General features: G+C 54.6%; 8 protein-coding genes across 8 annotated transcripts; 4 read left to right on the top strand and 4 right to left on the bottom strand.

Moving 5' to 3' along the window:
* Positions 1-53: 53 nt before the first annotated feature.
* LMH87_011796 (uncharacterized protein) lies at positions 54-1087 on the bottom strand (the record flags this gene model as incomplete). Its single annotated transcript, XM_056200997.1, has 3 exons — positions 54-287; positions 361-822; positions 1007-1087. The coding sequence occupies 3 exons, from the start codon at positions 1085-1087 to the stop codon at positions 54-56; spliced, it is 777 nt and encodes a 258-aa protein (XP_056052793.1).
* Positions 1088-2122: 1035 nt separating this feature from the next.
* On the top strand, positions 2123-3013 carry LMH87_011795 (uncharacterized protein; the record flags this gene model as incomplete). The annotated part of the gene is made up of 3 exons (XM_056200996.1): positions 2123-2241; positions 2318-2427; positions 2526-3013. 3 exons carry the CDS (start codon positions 2123-2125, stop codon positions 3011-3013), a joined length of 717 nt encoding a protein of 238 aa, XP_056052792.1.
* A 3278-nt stretch (positions 3014-6291) lies between these two features.
* On the top strand, positions 6292-6887 carry LMH87_011794 (uncharacterized protein; the record flags this gene model as incomplete). The annotated part of the gene is made up of 2 exons (XM_056200995.1): positions 6292-6510; positions 6579-6887. 2 exons carry the CDS (start codon positions 6292-6294, stop codon positions 6885-6887), a joined length of 528 nt encoding a protein of 175 aa, XP_056052791.1.
* Positions 6888-7609: 722 nt separating this feature from the next.
* LMH87_011793 (uncharacterized protein) lies at positions 7610-8304 on the top strand (the record flags this gene model as incomplete). Its single annotated transcript, XM_056200994.1, has 2 exons — positions 7610-7643; positions 7706-8304. The coding sequence occupies 2 exons, from the start codon at positions 7610-7612 to the stop codon at positions 8302-8304; spliced, it is 633 nt and encodes a 210-aa protein (XP_056052790.1).
* A 592-nt stretch (positions 8305-8896) lies between these two features.
* Positions 8897-10128, bottom strand: LMH87_011792 (uncharacterized protein; the record flags this gene model as incomplete). The annotated part of the gene is made up of 2 exons (XM_056200993.1): positions 8897-9598; positions 9658-10128. The coding sequence occupies 2 exons, from the start codon at positions 10126-10128 to the stop codon at positions 8897-8899; spliced, it is 1173 nt and encodes a 390-aa protein (XP_056052789.1).
* A 2850-nt stretch (positions 10129-12978) lies between these two features.
* Positions 12979-14461, bottom strand: LMH87_011791 (uncharacterized protein; the record flags this gene model as incomplete). Its single annotated transcript, XM_056200992.1, has 4 exons — positions 12979-13685; positions 13736-13835; positions 13894-14180; positions 14242-14461. 4 exons carry the CDS (start codon positions 14459-14461, stop codon positions 12979-12981), a joined length of 1314 nt encoding a protein of 437 aa, XP_056052788.1.
* Positions 14462-14970: 509 nt separating this feature from the next.
* On the top strand, positions 14971-17632 carry LMH87_011790 (uncharacterized protein; the record flags this gene model as incomplete). Its single annotated transcript, XM_056200991.1, has 2 exons — positions 14971-15107; positions 15154-17632. The coding sequence occupies 2 exons, from the start codon at positions 14971-14973 to the stop codon at positions 17630-17632; spliced, it is 2616 nt and encodes an 871-aa protein (XP_056052787.1).
* A 264-nt stretch (positions 17633-17896) lies between these two features.
* LMH87_011789 (uncharacterized protein) lies at positions 17897-18466 on the bottom strand (the record flags this gene model as incomplete). Its single annotated transcript, XM_056200990.1, has 1 exon — positions 17897-18466. One exon carries the CDS (start codon positions 18464-18466, stop codon positions 17897-17899), a length of 570 nt encoding a protein of 189 aa, XP_056052786.1.
* Between the last annotated feature and the right edge of the window lie 1555 nt (positions 18467-20021).

The following is a 20021-nucleotide window of genomic DNA, read 5'->3' as shown; positions in this document are numbered from 1 at the left end:
GTGTTCATCCTCTGCCCTCCGCGGAGAAGCAGTACAAGCATTGCGTGGTCTGTTTATTTGGCGGCGCGCTTCTTCTTAGAAATCTCGCTCTCGGCAATGGATCGAATCAGGTTGACCGCCAGCTCGCGGCCACGCTCAACGGCCGCATCGGAGGCATCGGCCGGGACGTGGAAGAAGCAGACCTTGCCGGGGCGATGCTGCTTGCGGAGGGTCGCGAGGCTGGAGTAGTAGATGAAGTCGCAGAGGTACCGTCCGGGGTCGTCGGAGATTCGCAAATCCATGTCGGGCTGTGCCATCCTCGGGTTAGCTTCCAAGACAGACTTGCGGGCCTATTTTTGGGAGGGGAAATAGCTTCCATACAGAACTGAGCTCCTTCCAGCGCAGGTAGACGTTGGGGATGTCGTAGGCCGACTCGAGCTCATCCGGCAGGCCGTGCCAGATCCAATTCTCGTCGTCGCGCTTGCCCTGCTGCTCGTCCTCGAGGAACTCGCCCGAAATGTCGGGCTTGAAGTACCCCGTGCGGTGCGCGCGCCGCTCCAGCGCGTACTGTGGGCGTGCGCTGGCCATGCCAATGTGGATGCAGGCGTCAATCCTCTGGCCGCCGTACTCGCCGTCCCAAAACGACGGCACCAGGCCGCGGACGTTTTTGTAGGTGACGCGGATCGCCTCCGGGTGCACGAGAATGCGCACGGGGGGCATGTCAGCCGTCGCATCGGCGCTCAATCGGGCGGCAGGGTCCTTGGCGCGCAGAGGCGGCAGGTAGGCGGGCAGGCCGCGGGCAATCTCCCATGACGGGTTCACGGGGTATTGTTCGCGAAACGGCTATTCAGGGTAATGTGTTAGTGGCTTGTTTTTGGCAGCAGAATGCAGCAGAAAGGTCCCTGGTAGGTGCTCGTGCTCGGTTTCCTGCCTCGGTCGCGGGGTACGGCGGAAGAGGTGGCACAAGGCGGGGGGGAGTAAGTGATGACGGCGATGAGGTCAGAGTGAGGCAGAGACAGAAACGTACCCCGAAGCCCGTGACGAGAATGGTAAATTCGTCCTTGTTTGATTGCGAACCCATATCTTGAGAAAGGCCAGCGTCGCCCATTTTTCAGCTGCCAAAACAGTTAGCAGTGTGAGTAGAAGAGCAAGTCAAGAACGAAGAAGCCGGACGGGCGGGTGGTTTGTCATTCAAGGGTCTGGCACTGCCGGTAGTGTTAGTTTTAGCGAGCGCAATGCCGACGCTATGCCCACGATGAGCATTTACAGTGGGGGAGTTGAGCTATGCCCAACTCTAAGTGAAGCTGTTTATAATAAAGACCCTTGGCCTGGTTCTTGTACCCGCTGCATCTCCGCCGAGCTGGTCATGGAAACGGGGTCCCGCCTCCGTCTACAAGTGCCTCGAATATCCGTCAACCAGACAGATGTCTATAAGACATCACTTTGACAGTCTTTCATAAACAAGGGTAGTCGACAGACCATCACCCATTAGACAGTAGAGGTCTCCCTGACGTGGGTGCTGTTCCGGGTCCCCTCTTGACCACTGAAGAGATGCTTAGCTGAACAGGATTATATTGTGTCAATTTCCATGTACTAGTAGTCCTACATTCATCTCAAGTATTGACCTGAAGCTGGTATGAGCCAGTTGCCCAATCCAGTACATAACAGCTGCCCATGTCGGTCTCCTGCCGCTCAGCAGGTCACTGGCTACTCAATACCAACCCCTTATGGATCTAGAGTATGAGCTCCCTCCACGCAAACTTAAACAACCTTGAAAGACTCGTGCAATGGCAATACGTGGTCAAACTCTCACAGTCGAAGTGTGGCTGAGCGCCCGCCTTGTTCGCCGCTAACACGAAAGGCGGCCTAACCCGCTGAGGAAGCCCCGACTTTGCTCGCCCCGGAGCTGCCCAGTGGAGCAGTCCAGCTGCCTCACTTTTCGACGACTCAGAGCCGCCGGCGACAACACGATGCTCACTTGAAATTCTCATTCTCTTCCACCCGCCAGCTACTTCTTTCTTTCTAAAACATTTTTCTTGATATTATTCATCAAGACCAAATTCATAATAAGCCCCCTTCACTCTGTTGCATCTCTATAAACGCATTTTGAAAAGCAGTTCTCGCAGCGCCCACACACATAACCATGGGCTCGCAACCAGACTACAGCCAACCGCCTCTGCAGGTTGCCTTTGCAGGCTTCCTCTGGGATATGGATGGTACCATTATCGATTCCACACCAGCCATTGAGAAGCACTGGCACACGTATGTTTGCTCCCCGTCAACCTATTCCCACGCCTAGCTTGCGTCGTACTCGCGGCCAGACTAACATGCTCTGCAGGATAGGAAACGAGATTGGGGTAGATCCCGAGACCATCCTCAAGACCTCTCACGGTCGACGCAGCATCGACACGCTCAAGATCCTTGCCCCTGAAAGAGCAAACTGGGAGTGTACGTAGATCCTCGCCGCCAGGGTCCCCTGACCGCTTTTACAGCCAACGATGTACACGTTTTATATTCGAGTAGCGGACGCTGACTTCGTCGCATAGATGTCGCCAAGATGGAAGGGCAGCTCCCCGTTCTCTACGCCGACCTCGCCACCGAGATTCCCGGCGCGCGGCTGCTGCTCGACAGCATGATCAAGATGTCCGCGCCGTGGGCCATTGTCACGTCCGGCACCGAGCCGCTCGTCCACGGCTGGCTCAGCCGCATGAAGCTCGCCATCCCCGAGCACCTCGTCACGGCCGAGTCGGTCCCCGAGGGCAAGCCGGACCCGGCGTGCTACCGCATGGGCCTCGACAAGCTGCGACTGGGCGACGCCGCCGCCGACGTGCTCGTCCTCGAGGACAGCCCCGCGGGCATCCGGGCCGGCAAGGCCGCCGGCTGCAAGGTCATTGGCCTCGTCACGAGCCACACCGCGGAGCAAGTCGTGGCTGCGGAGCCGGACTGGGTGGTCAAGGACCTGACGTCGGTGCGCGTCGTGGGATCCAAGGACGGTAAGGTCGTGGTTGAGATCAAGGATGGGTTGAAGCTGTAATCCATAATGCTAGTTTATATTCATGTGTTGGAACATTGGTGGGCTGGTCTTAAAGTGAGCACATAGAAGATGGATGGATATAGAAAGTTCAAAGCACCATCATATAACAAGTCGGATAGCCGAATAGGGTAGTTGCCGGACAAGAGATAGACTTATGATATTATGGATAAAATGATAGACGCAAATATCAATACGTTGAATACAGAGAATGGCCTGCGTAGTTGATTTGCTCGCTTGTTTTTTTCTCTCTGTTCGTCGCTGCCCGACACGCCATCAGCTCTAGACGCGTATTTGACGGTGCAACTGCCACCGATACAATTCCAACCAACCAGCTACACTACCGCTCTGAATGGACCTAACTACACCCCAATCACGAGACCAGGTTTGAGACTTTAACTCAAAGTCCAAAAAAAAATTGCGCCTCGATTAGCGGCGTGTGCAAGCAATAAACAGCTGTTGTGGTTGGTAGTTGCCGCCAATACCCTATACAGCAGCGTCAGCGGTGATGTCGTGTTTGCACTTCATGAGCCCGCCTTGCGGGTCATGATTTTATCAATGCTTGAAGAGCAAATGACTCGATACATGCCTCACGCAGCTCATGATTAGGGCTGTTCTAACGACTCGCATGCATGGCGACGGCGCATGCAAGATTACAGTTTACTAGCAATAGAACTCTTTCACCCATCCTCCCATACACTTCCTTCAAAACAAGACACTATCAGTAGAAGGCTGGCAGGCCATCATGGACACTGTGCGGACTGGTTGCCTACTTAGAAACATGATCGGCACGTCGCTGCGGCCGGCCGTGCCGCCTAACCCATGATGCTTGGCACGACTGATCGGCGCAGCCTTTGACGCAAGGCACCGCAACGCCCGTCAGCCCCAAAACGCTGGAGGGGGGGATGAAATGCCTGACACGCCTTGCTACCACCACCCATTTCGGTGAAATGAATCGTGGAGATCGGCGCTACTATGTGTGCGTTGAAAAAAAAAAGTGTGCGACGTAGGCCGAGGGTAGAACGGTTGAAGATGTCTCCCGGCCGCGAGACATGTCGTTGGTATGCAACGGTGCTTATCCATTCTCCACGATGAAAACCGGTGCAACTTGGCCCCGATCTCACTTGATTTTCTAGTAACGTTATAGCTGAGGCTGATCGCACCCGGCATGCTGGGGATGAAATCCGAGATGACTCCCACGCGTCGTCACTGTGGTATACGATTGGGCAGGGGGTACGGCGGTTTCATTCGGGAGCTTGCCAGGGCTCCGGGCGAGGTAAAGAAGAAGAGACAGCTCAAATTTCGGATCACGACATTAAATGCCACCGGTCCAAAGGCTACAGCCAGGTAGACACTTTGCAGCAAACAGGGGGAGCGGGGAATACAACTGTTCAACACGCCCATGACGTTCTGGGTCGTGTACTTGTTTCTCACTGGACTGGAGCACAAACGTCTTGAAAATGTGTACGGCACCGGCAAAGAGCGACGGCAACAAGCATCGTGGGGACAAGTAGGCCGAAGGCTTTTCTGTTCGTACTTTGGGTCGATCCATTGGCTAGCGCTGCATGAACCGAATCAATACTATGGCACTGAAGGATCCAATGCACGGCGACAATGACGGTATAACATCAGCCCAGATCTACGCCCATTTCAGCCAAGATGCGGGTGGCGACCTCTACCGAGCGAGCGAGATGCATGGGGCTTCCCTGCGAAATAAACGGCCCCAGGTGGGTGTACACGCGCGGTGTCCTTGGCCCTTTTCGGTTTGGTAGCAATCACTGAACTGCTAGACGAAGAGGCCCTCTAGGTTCGCCGTGTCAGCCGCAAACCCGGCCTTGGAAAGGGTACCAAGACGGGGCCACATGCGCCTTCAAGGTGCAGCTCGATGTGGCATCGCCCATCGGGTCCCTGGAGCGCCGGACTAACGTTATTAGTGTGTCCATCGGCGGTCGCATTGCTCGCGTCCTTGGGGGTTCTTGCACTTGGGCCCTTGGACCCCCTTGCTCATCGGTTCTTGCGGGCGGCCCCATTAAAGAGTAAGAAGCTGAAAAAACAATTGCGAGACATGCGCTTCTTTGACGTCACATGAGGACTTGTTCTGGAAACCGAGCAGGTCACTACACTGCTGCTTAGTTTCTCTGCAGGCTGCGAGCGAATGAGTGCCTTGCATTGTACCACACTTGGGGGCAGCAGTTGCACCGACGCCCGTCCGGAGCTGCCCGAGTCCTGTGGACACACGCTCTATCAAACGGCGTAGTGTATTATGACGATTTGTTTCTGGAAACAATATCGGGGGTCAGGAGCTATATCCCAACGTTGCATTGCGCTGCGTAATAGATGAAAAGCCGAGAATCAAGAGGAACCTTGAACATTTCTGCGCTCGATATTAGAGCTGCGAGGAGCCGGCCGTTTCCTCAGCTCCACGGCCACGCCGTTGTCTTATTGCTCGTAATTTTTGTCTAGACAATTGTCTCGCAAGGCACAGCTCTGCCCATTCGGTACTTGAGGATGCATGCAGAGACACTTGACCTGGTAGTTCCACCGAGTAACTTTCCAAGTCATGATTGGGCATGTTTAATTACAGCCCAGTCAGAAGTGAATCAACCACAAGCAACAACATCCTGCTGGGGCAACTAAGAGTCCAGCTTGGTGGGGGCCGAAGATCCGACCCCCGGTACTCGGTCATGTTTCAACCTTGCCTGAGGGCGATCCCAGAAGCCATGTATATACGTGACAGAATGATACCAAAAAAAAGGAAAAGCGTAGCAGAGGCTAGTAAAGGCAAACATGTGTGTCGGTCTGCGGCTGAACAACCAGGTAGTCAATATTTGCGTAATGTTCGCGCGGAGCATCTTTCCCCAATGCCACGCAACCTTGTCAGCCCTGCCAGAGTGCGGGTTCTGAGCCAGATTCCAGCCCATCTAGCGTTCGGTCTGTCGACGACCAGGGGTATGGACGTGGCGCCCGGCAGTGGTCAGACTTCTGGGGTTCGCATCGCTTCCCATGTCGTCTTGCCTTGCCCGCAAAACCTCGCCATGCTGCCCCTGCCGAGCGCTCAGCCCTCGATCTTTGGCCCCATCCTGTATACGTAGTCTGACAAGGGGACGAGACCATTCTAACGAAGAGGGGCCTTTTGGCTTCCCAGGAAACGAATATATAAACCCCCAGCATCATCCCGTCCAAGTCCAAAACTTATATTCGCTAAACTGAACAACCTCAACTTTCAACTCAACTTTATACACAACTCATCTCTTTCTCCACAACTACAACAACCCGTCAAAATGAAGGTTTCCCAGATTCTTGCCTACCTTGCCCTCGGCACCTCGGCCACCTACGCTCTCCCCACCGAGGAGGTCGCCGTCGAGGTCGAGGCCCGCGCCAACCTGCCCGGCCTCAACGCCGCGCAGACCAAGTACGCCAACGGCATCATTGCCCAGGCCAAGAAGGACGGCGTCGGTGCCCACGGCTGCCAGGCCGGTATTGCCACTGCCATGGTTGAGGTATGAAGCATCTACTGCAACGCTGCAAAAAGACTTCTTCACAGAGCCCACTAACACCCTCACCACAGTCCAGCATCATCATGTACGCCAACAACGCCGTGCCCGAGTCCCTCAAGTACCCCCACGACCGCATCGGCTCCGACCACGACTCGGTCGGCCTCTTCCAGCAGCGCGCCTCCATCTACAAGAACGTCAAGTGCGACATGGACGCCGCCTGCTCGGCCGGCCAGTTCTTCTCCGAGATGAAGAAGATCAGCGGCTGGAAGACCATGGCCGTCGGCACCCTCTGCCAAAAGGTCCAGCGCTCGGCCTACCCCGACCGCTACGCCAAGCAGGTCGGCCTCGCCACCAACGTCTGCAAGGCCGGCGGTCTGTAAATTTCAGGGAAAAAGAGAACATGAAGAATTGGAAATGAATTTTTGCTTGCGGGGCGTGAAGTTGTTCCAGGCCCTTTTGTTATATTACGCAATGATGTGAACGATGTGGGCGTTTTACAAAGCCCTGAGAAGTTGTCTACAAGTTATTGAGACAGATGGTATATATTCAATTAGGTAGTAACTCAACAAAAACAAACATTTTATGCGCAATTTGATCATTGTTAGCATTGCAAGTGAAGTGCATTATCGTGTAGTGGCATGCTTTCGCTGCCTTGCAATGTCACACCAATGTCAGCCTGGCTAACAATAACCACGAATTTTCAATAAAAAAAAAGAAAAAAAAAAGAAACTAGTAGTTTCTATAATTTCCCTCTCCTGCAAATATTTCGCATAATCTTTGCTTCCCTGCAGAAGCTGGTGTAAGTGCAGACTGCCAAGACGGGAGGCTGCCACATGGTCCGTGCACACCACCTCCAGCATCGCAAACCTTTTCCCGCCGCCCAGCTTTCCCAACGCCCGTGTCGCACCGCAGCGGCAACATCTCCCACCGCGCACAAATACAACAACGGCATTCCACCAAGCCCACGTCCTACTCGCACACCCAATTGCAAGCCTCCATCTCGAAAGACTATAAGCCCAACTTCATCTCCATCGTCGACGCGCCCTTATCCCCTGCACAGCGCCGCGAAAACGTCGCAGCGCAACCTCTCCAATCTCCAAACATGTCAATAGCAGCATATCACGAATCTCTTCCCTGTGCGTCGCCCTCCCGTCCACCGTCTCCGCCAGCCCAGCAACTACTAACCTCCTCCGGGCAGACATTGACCCCGAACCCTCCGCCGAGGCCCTCGCCGCCGCGCGCGCCCTCATCTCCGCCGAGCTCGCCGCCTCCCCCTCCACCGAGCCGTCCTCCTTCCTTGCCGCCTCCTCCGCCCGCGAGCCATCCTTCACGCCGACCATGACCACCGAGTTTGAACGCATCGCCGCCCAGGTGCCCCTCCAGCCGCTCAACCTCTCCCGCTACGAGGCGCAGGAGCCGCCCGCCGACGCCCCCGACGCCGCCACCCTGCGCACGCCGCTCGAGCGCGCCTACGTGTCGGCGTCGTACCTCGCTGCGCGCAACCAGAACCTGCAGCTCCTCGACCGCGCGGGCAAGAACGCCTGGCTGCTCGGCAACTACGCCATCGAGGCCGACCTCCGGGCCGTCGAGGCCGAGCTCGCGGCGACGAAGCGCGAGATGGACCTCGTGAATGCCGCGCGCGCCACGCGGCAGAACGAGGTCAAGGGCGAGATGCAGACCCTCGAGGAGAACTGGAGGACGAGGGTCGGCAATGTGCTCGAGACGGAGATTGCCGTCGAGGAGCTGAGGCAGCAGGTCCGGGACGAGCTGCGGAATCAGCACCGGCCACAGGAATGAAGAAGCATTGCGAGTCTGTAGAGACGGTTGGAGATTTGCTGCAAGAGACATATTAATTGAGCCTTACATGAACGCTTGGCACAGCGGCCTGCTCTGACGGTGCCACGTTGTCGAGCAAACGGCGTTGATTTGGCGTTTTTTCTTATTCATTTTCTGGAACTAATAGACTACACTCATGGCAACCAAAAACATGACCAAGGCGTGAAGGCGTGAAATGCTTGCTTCGTGTGGCCTTTGGGTTTACAACAGCCTCGACGCCAGCGACAGCTGCAAGTAAACAACACGCAATCAAAGGCATGGCGTTGGCCGCAGGTGTAGTCTTAATAAATAATGCTCATGACAACTATAATAACAACAAAGGTATCTGCAGAGTAACCATATCCTTCAGGATGAAAACAACTTTCTGCTCGCCACACTAGTCAGTCAGCTAATTCCATTTCAAAACGCCAGCCACGGCCGCATCCTGCAGTGTCGCTTGAAAAGTTCGCATCGGAACCCCCTCTTTGAGCACATACGAAAGCCCAATTTCAAGTCATCACCACTGGATATCGTCCACGGCAGTTCCCAACGCTGCTGCATATGACCCGTATGTTTAATCGCGGGACAAGGGGTCCATCTCCTCCACGCCAGCCTTGACTCCCTGGTACTTTGTACGGCGCAGAATACCTTCCACGGGACCAAGTAGTCGCTGGAAAGCATTCTTGCCAAGAGTGGCAACTTTGACGTCCGTGGTGGCAACAACACTAGCAGCTCGTGGAGCATCATTCAGCAGAGCCAGCTCGCCAAAGAAATCGCCCTTTTTATATTGCAGCACCTTGTTGCTGGTATCACCCTTGTACGCATCGGCGGTGCCGTCTTCCAGCAGATAGAAAGAGTAGCCAGGGTCGCCTTCCTTAATAATGACAGCACCCGGGGCAAACTTTTGAGTCTCGAGAGCGTCGGCGATTTTGGATCGCTCGTATGGGGTGAGCGAGGAGAGGAGGGGAACCTCCTCGAGGAAGCTCTCGTACATACGTCGGCGGGCAAAAGTGGATTCCATCAGGATTCTGCGAAAGGTGACACGGTCGAGAGCCCAGAGGGTGCAGTTACCTTCGGCAGAAACAATAGTCGCGGCACGAGGGGCATTATACATGAGAGCAAGCTCACCAAAGGAGCCGCCAGCTTCAATAGTGCCAACCTTGCTGCCCATACCCTCAGGACCAGGTCCGATGGTGCCTGTCGAGTTGACATGGACGTCGAAGGAACCCTTTTCGACCACGTAAAAATAGTCACCGGCATCACCTTGGCTAATCACCTGGGTATCGTTAGTATAGTCTATCTTGTATTTTGGATGGAGCGTGTCATGCTAATTACCTTGATGTCCTTGGCAGGAATCGGTTTTTCGACGAGAGCTCCAAGAATCTGGTTGCTCTGCTCGTCATCAAGATGGCTAAAGAGGAAGTTTCCCTCAATGGCATGCTTCAGACGGCTGATCTGATCGGGGGTCTTTTCGTGAAATGGTGGGGACCAGTTATCGTATGTGTCGGCGCTGGGCTTGAGCGATTCAGCTGACACGGAGGTTCTTCTGTTAAAGTTGTATTGAGCCGGGTAGCTGTCAGGGTTAGGCGGCGATCGGATAGTGGGGGGCGTATCTCCAGAAGCATCGCCGCCAAATACATTGGAGAAGCCAGCAGAAGCTCCGGGGACAAAGCTGCCTGTTGTGGGGGAAGCGACAGTGTCTTGCTCTTCCTCTTCGATGACTCGGTTCATCGTATCGGGTTGGGATCGATCGCCACCGAAAGGATTGGCGTTGGCGCCGAAGGGACTCGTGAAAGCGCCAGACATGACTGAAATCGGGTCGTTGGTGATGAGGCGTGGGAAGAGCTGTAGCTGTACGGCTGCGGTCGCGAAGAGCTCAGTGTGAACTGCGACCGGTGGTTGTGTCCGAAGTGTCTGGCAATTGGATCGACCCTGCAATTGGGCAAATTAGCATTTCTTCGCGTGTTGATGTAGTGATGGGATGTGGTGATATGGTGCCAGGCCAGTTGACGGTTCAAATAAGGGGACTGCTGGCACCAATTCAATGTCAGGGTAGACCCATCTCTCCTAGTTGAAGAGATGATGTAGATCATCGAACCAAAGCTTGGAAGATGTATGCGTGCCCGTGGCATGTAATCCCGCATCGCCTTTTCCAAGGCGGTCGTTGACGGGTGCGGGGACATGGCAGGCGCTCGGCAAGTCGATCTCTGGAGCGCCTATCCACCATTGCACCACACAGCGCCATGCTGTGCACAGCGACGAAATTCAACTGCCATGAGACAAAATCTGTGCTGCGGTGGCTTGGATGTCTTCGATCTGGCAAGTGTTCGACGGGAGAGTACATGGGGAGCTCTCGAGAGCCAGGTGTGCGGGGTCACGACGAGGAAGAGGCGCACTTACAGAAGAAATTGCGCAGCGACAAGATGGCGATGTCGAGCGATGCCGCAGTGAATGGCTCGGGACCAGAGACTGCAATGCAAAAGGAAAAGGAGTAGTTGTAGGCTTTTGCGATTCCTGAAAGGCAAGGCGATGTGGCGGAGCTGTGGACGAAGAGGGGTACCTCAGTTCACCAGTCTCCAAGCCGGCAAAAAGAGCAAGATGAAACGGTAGAGGTAATGATTAGATGGCCGTTACGAGAGGTCGCGGGGGCCAGAGGATGACGCAACACAAAAGACACTGACGGTCGAAAAGGGAACAACAAGGGGAAGAGGAAGGGTTTGCGGGGAGTGAGAGAGTGAGGCGAAAGAGGGAAGTTGTGAAGCTACAATGGGGTGATTTTGGGGGGGCAAAGTGGCTGTAGGAAAGCGCAGAGATGGGACAAGACTAGCAGCGACAGGCAGAGACTGGTTCGAGCCAGGGCAAATGACGGAGATGGAGAGCGGCAACAGCGGGGCGGGGGTGGTCAATGCTCCTGGAGGGCAGGCAGATGGTAGGCAGATGGTAGGCAGGGTCGCAGCTTCGCTTGGGTCAGGAACTCGAGGACGTACGAGGGAGGACACGGGAAATTTTCTAGATGGTGTGATGACTACTTGACTGGTTCAAAGCGCCCCGACTGTCAATACGAGGTGAATATTTGTCTCATTCAAAACCATCCTCTCTCGAGCCTCGACAGCGACGACACGCCGCGACCTGTCTCGACAGCTGCCATCCTGTCGAAAAGTCGGGGCACAAAGGGCAGATGGACAGAAGCTTTCTAGAATCGCGCACGGGCCACTCTGCGGCTCCTCCGTCACCGGGTGGCCGCACCCCCCATTGGCCCGTTGCGGCCAGTTCGGCAGAAGCACAGGGAGCCCTGCAGCACCCTGTCGGTACACCACCACAGCTGTTTTCGATGCAAGAGTGCATACCTACGAGCAAGTCAGCGCCGTACTTGCTTAGAACGAACGACTTATAAACAGCTGTCCTTTCTTGACGCTATATGCAGCATCTTGTGTGGAAATCCCACAACCCCGACGTACGTACCTACCTAAGTACCAGTCAGGCCAGTCTAATGCAATCGACAACGCCCCTGCACCACTGTAGGTACTCCCTGTGGCGCCCGCCAGAATCGGCCCTCTAGCTTCCACGTCTCTTCCGGGATTGGTTAGCCGCGTTATCCTCACCACCACCACCACCTCATCGCCCACCGCATCTTGACCTTGCGTGCTTGCTTCCCCGTTGTCCATTGCCCGTCCACCCTGCTAGCTTCTTCCAAACCACAAGTCTCTGCTTCTAGTGTTATTAGTTGTCATTCTTGCATGAGGACGCATTTAGAATCGGCTGGTGGGTACCATCCACATTCCACTCACGAACAGCAAACATAAGCCACATTTAGCCAACATAGCATATTAGTCCCAATTGTACTACAATAATGATCAATAGCTCCGAGGGTATAGCTGCTCTTTATACAAATACAGAGAAACCCCAAAAATTCAACCCTGGAAAAACATACAAGTAGACTGAGCCTTCCCGTCCTTGCTCCATGCCCCGCATACCCGCTCCTTGTGAAACTCAGTAAAGAAAACGCCCTTTCTCGCCATCTTGCAAGTACTCTGCACATTCCAACTATACAGGGAATCAAATCCAAAAAAAAAAAAAAAATTCACCTCCCACATAAGAAATAAACACGCGCCAGGTAGTCATGTCGGTCCGGCAGACTCGATGGCCTGCTCATCGCCACACATGCCAATGCAAAAGACAAACAGATATCCGTGCCTTCCTTTGCCCAGACCAGGCGCCAAAAATGACAACTACCAAGAGTAAACGCCAAAAACTCTGTCAAGCCACTCCCATCGACACACTGTGTCTTGGGTTCTTCTCCGGAGTGACTATCCTTCTTCTTTTCCTCGTGCTCTTCGCAATGCTTGCCTCCCTTCCGCCATGCAATATTGGTTGAGAGCCAGCTTTCTTCCGTAACCCCTCAGCCATCCCGGAACAACTTATTTCATTTGTTTTGTCCCCTTGTTGGTAGCCTGGCGGCACAGCTCCAATCTTTTTTTTCCCAAGGACTTCAAAGTAGCCTTCAGTCGCTGTTGTGTCTCCTCGTTGAAAGGCTGGTGGCGTCCCCTCCTTGATATTATCCGAAGGCATCTGATCTTGCTCTATCGGCTCGTCGTTCTCGATCGAGGATTTAAACGCCGCCTCCTGACCTTGAGCATCTGCTCGCGCCGTATCAAACTATGACCCGACGGCCAAGCATCCATCGAGCATGCCATCGAGCATGTCCGTGTCACTGTCTTCTGCACCTTCCCAGCCGATTTCCATGTCGATATCCATGGGGTCCATTCCGTTGACAAGTACAGATGAGTCGTAGCCATTTGTCAACTCGTCCACATGGCCTGGTTCATAGCCATCGATCCAGGCATGATCATTCCAGTTTTCTAGTTCGCCTTCGCGATATCCACACAATATCTGGCGCATGAGGATGGGAAATTGGGACATGCTAGAGTCTGCAATCTCCAAAGCGACACGGACATCTGCCATGCACAACGGGCCTTGCTCTCCCGCGGCTCGCGCTTCTACAGGCAGAAAGCCAGCCTTGTCGCGTGAAAGCTCTCCGCGGTGCGCAGCCTCCTCTTCGAGATGTAGCTGGCGCTTATAGTTGTGAGTTTGTATCCATTGCGTGCCCACTCCGTAGCCGGCACTCCCTGAATCTCCGGGGCCATTGCTTCTTGTGCGAGCAAATACCTGCGTGAGCATCTCCTTGATAAACGCGTCTGTGGCGATTGACATTAATTGGGGTGCTTCTGCAGAATGGCCGCTCGGAAGGCCGGCTTCGTAGCAAAAGGGAAGCATGCGGCTGGTAATGACGCCGACATCGGGGAATTCGCCAGACTCTATAGCGAGCGGTTGCGTAAATCGTTTTCGAATCTCTAGTTCAAAATCTGCGGAATCGTTAGCATTTGGATTTGTGATTGCGAGCTCCCTGTCGTACTCATATTGTTAATACCACCAGGAGCACTTGATGATGCATCTTGTGGTGTCTTGCGCCGGGATTCCGTGAATATGCTTGAGAGGTTTTCGTTGATATCGAACTGTCACCAAAGGTCAGAAAGGTTACACGAGAGTTTCATAGCCTCCAGGAACACGAACCTCGTTGTGCGTCAAATCTTTGATGCGCCGTCTATCTCTCGCGGGCAGCTGCATAACATCGCCCTTTAAACGGCGCTCTGCGGCATCGCCGGTGACGGTCTTGCTGGCGCTGGCAGTCGGCTTATCATTAGAGCTGACCCAGGGTGCCAGGCCTTGGTCAGGCATTTCCCTCGTGACGTTGCCATAAATGGCAGCGATGAGTTGGTTGTGTAAATGGTCCTTCTCTCCATTTTGTCCGGCGATGATCGGGTCGATTCGTTCCGAGTACTCATTCTGATTAAGGCTACCTGCATGGATTGTCAGAAAAAGAAGAAAGATGTGTTTTTTTGATGCGTGGCAAGTCCCTACCGATGAAGAACTCTGTTGTGGCTTCCTTGTATATTTGCCAGTGCTCGGCGCCGATGGCTTGCTTCAGTTCGCTGTAGAGAGGCTCAAGGTCGATTCGCCCAGGAATCTGGCTAGACTTGGCCTTTTGTGCGCTTCCAAAACTTGATAGAGATTTTGTTGATAGCAGCGGGGTTGAAATATTCGATGGGCGACTCAGCGCCGCGGGATCGATGTCGGGCATGATGATATTGGGGGCTTTAGCGATGGAATCGCGTGCGGCGGAGAGGCGACGCGCAGCGCGCAGGAGGGGTCATGAGATGCATAAAATAATTGCTCAGGGTCATGCGATTGCGATTCGGGAATCAGATCGATGGCCGGGGCATTGCGCGGGCAGGTCGTTGATGACGACTCGTCTGGGGTCTACGCAGGGGAAGATGTCAGTCGGCGGAGTGAAGTCTAAGTTCTGCCGAGAGACGGGTGCTGCAGGGAGAACGCTAGTGGTAAAAGTAGCGATACCTGGTGTCACTGCCAATTTCCCGTGTCGGCGGCTGTAGCTGGTACCCCACCCAAAACTCCATACATCCCACCTTCCCCCGCCAGAGCGCGTGCTGGTGTCGCGTCTCATAAACGTCAACTCTACAAGCGGGCGATAAATCGTCTTTGCCGCGCCCTTTTGCATGCGTCCCTACTCAAACTCGCTTTTATAAATGCCAAGAGGCGTAGGCGTCCCTTCACAACAGCGATGCAAACATGTCCTCCGAGAAAATAGCCAACGCCATCGACGGCCTAGTTAACCACCTGATCCCAATCGATCCAAACGACTCGGAAGAACAGGTGCAGGAGCAGCACGAGAGACATTTCGAGTTTGTTAAAAATAGTCTCCGAAAGTAAGAGAGTTTTTCCGCATCTGTCTAGCATCATCTGACCTTGCAGATATTCCAACGCGACCGTATCTTCAGACGTGACATATGCGTCAGATATAATCAAGCGCAAACTCATACAGACGAATCCCAACCAAGCGCTCCGATTCTCGCATTTATACTCTCGCCTTCTTGCCGTGCCAGTTCTAGAGCAAAAATCGGCCATTTTGCAGCTATTATACCACCTCTCCGACTCGCCAGACCCTTCAGAGCCTCTACCTCTCAGCCCTGTCAAGTCATCTGCCACCAACCACAGAGAAGCCGTCAATCGCGAAGCTACGAAGCGCCAAGAAAGAGAACGAGCCAAAACACCAGTCACGCCCACTTCAAAATATGACGAACTTCCACACAGGGAATCGGTTCAGCCAGATGCTTCCAGACCGACACCATCTGCAGCCTCAAGGCATGGCGATGGTGCAAGACGGGATGCTTCGTTGCAGGACGCACTCGAGGCGAATTATTCCGAACTGAATCCTCCAGAAATGGCCCTCTTGCGCGATCTTCCGTTCACCCTCCAGGGGCTTTCTTCGACTACATTGCCGTTTTCTGGCCCAGACACACTGGCACTGCCTCCTACTCTCCCGTTGCCATTGGTATCGATTCTCCACGCACTAGCTGAACCGTCACTTCTTTACCGCCAGCTAGACGCATTTTGTAAAACCCCAGCCAGCGGCCTAATGGGCCAAAGTTTGCGGTCTAGCATCGGCGCAGAGTTACGAGCATACTTGACTCTCATCGCGACGCTGGAGGCCCAAATCCGCCGTGCGCTGGCGTCGGTGGATATGGACGCGCCTCGTGGTGGTATTGGCAAGGCTGGGATTACCCTCAAACGCTGTGTAATGTGGACAAGAGAGGCTACGATGGGATTGCGGCTGATGAGTATGGTGGCAGAAGAGTCCAAGAGAAAGCGTGGCGGCCAAATAATATCATTGATTCACGGATTCGCGGCAACTCACGGCGACCCTATTGTCTCGACCTTTGCAGAGCGGCTACTTGGAACTTGTACTCGGCCGCTTTACGATATTCTACGGCATTGGATATACGACGGAGAGCTGTCTGATCCCTACCAAGAATTCTTTGTGCGAGAACAAACGGGCAAGCCCGACTCAGCAAAGCTCAAGGGCGGTAGCAACGTATGGGAAGATAAGTATGAGGTTGCTGAAGATCTGATTCCCAGCATAATGACATCAGACTTTGCCCAAAAGGTGTTTTTGATTGGAAAGTCTCTCAATTTTATTCGACACAGCTGCGGCGACGCTCTTTGGGTAGAAAACTATTCGCGAGCGGCGTCGAAAGAGCTGCGCTATGGCGACACCGCTACCATTGAAGCATGGATTGATGAAGCCCACAAGACAACGATGAAGCGACTTATGGATCTCATGGCCAACAAATTCCAGCTCTTTGATCACCTACAGGCCCTGAAAAACTATATTTTGCTTGGTCAGGGTGACTTTATCGCGCTGCTCATGGAATCCCTGGCTGCAACTTTGAATCGGCCAGCCGGAGCGCAGTTCCGCCACACTCTCACAGCCCAGCTTGAACACGCCATCCGCGGCTCCAACGCGCAATACGATTCACCAGAAGTGCTTCGCCGTCTCGATGCTCGCATGCTCCAGCTTTCGCATGGCGACCTCGGCTGGGACTGCTTTACACTGGAGTACAAGATTACGGCGCCAGTGGACGTGGTCGTGACGGAATGGGGCAACCGACAGTACCTAAAGGTTTTCAACTTTCTCTGGAGAATTAAGCACGTGGAATTTGCCCTGCTCTCCACCTGGAGACGGTGCATGACTGGGTCGCGAGGTGTGCTGCGAAACGCGGACCCCGAGTTTCTGCAGACCTGGAAGACGACGCGCGCCGCTCTCGCTGAAATGATTCACTTCATCGGCCAGCTGCAGTACTATATCCTCTTTGAGGTCATTGAGTCTTCGTGGGGCGAGCTGCAGAAGCACATCCACAAGGAGGACTGCACTCTGGACGACCTCATCAAAGCCCACAGCAAGTACATGGACGACATCACGCAAAAGGGCCTCTTGGGCCCCAGGAAGCGTCACCCAGCGTCGTCTGGTGCGGAGGAGCATGATCGCACGACGTATCTCATGCAGCTGGCGAGCTTGCTGCGCTTGATGCTCGAGTACCGTGACTCGGTAGACGGCCTGTACGGTTGGAGTGTCACTGAGTTTTCACAGTACCAGGAGGAGGCTGCACGCAGCCGCTCGCGAGCTGGCGGCAGCGCGGCAGCGGCGGACGACGCGGGCATGTCGATGCCCGACAGGGTGCCGGCGTCTGAGTTTCCCGCGCTGCGTGACCGGCTGCAGCATCTGGGCCGGTCGTTTGGTGTGCGCCTGAGCGCGCTGCTGAGCGACCTGGCGTACCAGCCGGATGTGGAGATGCGGTTCCTGGGCGTGGCCATGAACTTTAACGACGTGTATCCCGTGCGAAAGAAATCAAAATCGACGACTGCTGCTGCAGCCAACACGCCGAGGGGCTGAGATGTTGACATGTGCATTTGATTGAGCATGTTTCTTTTCGCGTGTTTACGTCAGAGCTTCGCTTTTAAAAGGAAAGTGGGGGGGTCGATTTGATTTGATGCATATGATTAGGCTACTCGGCTTCTGTTGCGCATAGCACGAGCTCGATATATAGAGATTATGGAGTTTTTTCGGTCTGTTCAATTTGATGAATTCTTGAAAGTATACCCGTCGTGTTGCCTTGTTTTCCTGCAAATCTATACCAGTATTCAGCTTCTGCCTTGACTAGACTGCATTCTTCTCCTTCTCCTTCTTCCTTTCCTCAATCACCGCGAGCGCTCTTCCGACATCCACCGCCATGAGCGGCAGCATCCGTCCCGGCACGCTCCTGCTCGGCACCTCGCCGTACCGCTCCGCGCCCATCCTCACGTAGAAGCCCTCGGCGTGCGGGTCCGCGTCGACGGACAGCCGGGCCACGCCCGCGGCGGCGGCGCGCCGCATCGCGTCCTCCCACAGCAGGCTGCCGAGCCCGTGGCGGATGCGCGACGGGTGGACCCAGAGGTAGCTGAGCTCGCCGTCGAACCCGTCCCCGTCGGCGGCAGCCAGAGGCGTGAGGCGGTAGACGCCGACGGGGGGGGAGGGCTCTGACGGGGAGAGGAGGACGGCGACGTGGATGTCGTACTGGGAAATGTCAGAGGCGGTGATGGTGAGCTCGGCGGCGGCGGCGGCCATGAACGAGGGGGAGTACCCCCAGTGGGCTTTGGCGGCGAGGGCGAGGTCGGTGAGGAGGGCGGCCTCGTTGGGATGGGCGCGGCGGACGGAGGGCACGAGGGGGAGGGTTGCTGAGGTTGTCATTATCCTGGCTTTTTTTTTTCGATCATCTACACCACAGTTATAATACATCACCAGCCGGGTTTTGCATCTTTTTAATTCATCGCGGATTGACAAGTCGTCGGAGGGCTTGTACCGGCGAGTGACTAATTGCCCGGGTGAATTTACATTGGGCATTTTCCATTCAGGTTCGAGCATCATGACGACAACTTTCGAGAACTGACTCGTCGTGGTCTTTTTTTTTTTTTTTGATTTTTGATTTTTGATGAAAAAGCATATTCATGAAGAATGCAGTAATTTCAGCAGAATCCGTTCTTCCCGTCCCAGAGATTTGTTCGAGACAGATCCTACCCGCTACTCCAGCGTACGCAGCGGGCCGAGTCTGGGGAAAAAGCAGCCGCAGCGGCACATGTGGCTAGCGTTCCCGGGCGCGCCCCAAATGTCTAAACTCGAATTCCAGATTCTTGATCCTTTTGCTTTCTTTTCTGGCTGATCCTTTCCCTCTTTTTGACCCTTGCTCGAGTTTGTTTTCTCTCTCCTCTGGCGCAATGCAAGTGGCCATGTCGTGGCGGGATCTACGATTGAACGATCGGCCGCTCTTCCAAGGGCGGTGTGATGGCTTCCCAAGCACCCAAGCTGCCCAGGTGCCCGATTCGATGTGGCTTCAGCCGTCGTCGGCCTGGAGCAGGGCAGCGGTCGATCGAAGTTGCACAGAGGGAGGGGGAACGAGCTGGGCTGCATGTCACGGTTGCACACAAGAAGCGTGAATCACTGGTAGGGCAGCGTCTACCTGGCAACCTAGGTATCCATGCGACGGCTATTGTGACGGGCTGGCTGCCGGCACCACGACTTGCACGGGCGACGCCAGTATCAAGGCACACACACTGTTACCTCGTGTCGTCTGAAGAATACAGGGGGGACGCCATGTTACGTGCAAAGATGGCTTGGCATTGGGCGGAGTACTGTAACTAATTTACCTTGCTTGGTGCTGGTTATTCTAGAACAATGGGGAGTCTAATGCCGGGGCCGGCGGGCCGTGGCATGACACTGCTCAGGGTGGTAATTTCAGGCACCAGATCGGTACCTTTTTTTTTTTTTTTTTTTCTTCTTCTTCTTCTTCTTCTTTCTTTTTTCCCTCGGCAAGGGCTTGCTGGCTTGCTTGCTTCCCTGCTTGGGCCACATGGGGTAATGGGCAACTTGTCTGTCTCGGAAGCGGAAAGGTTACTTTTCTCCCCCATGCTGATCTGTGCCCTGCTTTTTGTCCCGTCCTTCTTTGTTGCCGGTCCGTTTGGGCTGAAAAATACGCGGCGCACAATCATCTCTTGTGCAGAAGTCGGAGGCTGGCTGGACATGCAGGTGGCCTCTTTCCGGTTGCACTGTATTTGCAATGTTTGTCTGCTTCTATTGTTGTCCCAGCTGAAAAGTATCATGCTGCGTACCTAGGGGGGATACGTGGCTTCAAGAAGGACTTGTCCAGCGGCTGGCTGGGGCCGAGTTTGTTGGGGGAGAGCGTGCTTGGGGTCGTGTCACTGTTACTGGTACGGAGTAGTGTTACCGAACCAGACCCCAGCTAGCATGG

The sequence above is a fragment of the Akanthomyces muscarius genome, chromosome 4, assembly GCF_028009165.1.
Source record: "Akanthomyces muscarius strain Ve6 chromosome 4, whole genome shotgun sequence".
NCBI lineage: Eukaryota > Fungi > Ascomycota > Sordariomycetes > Hypocreales > Cordycipitaceae > Akanthomyces > Akanthomyces muscarius.
The sequence above is the reverse complement of the archived record's forward strand: the minus strand, read 5'-3'. Positions and strand labels throughout refer to the sequence as shown.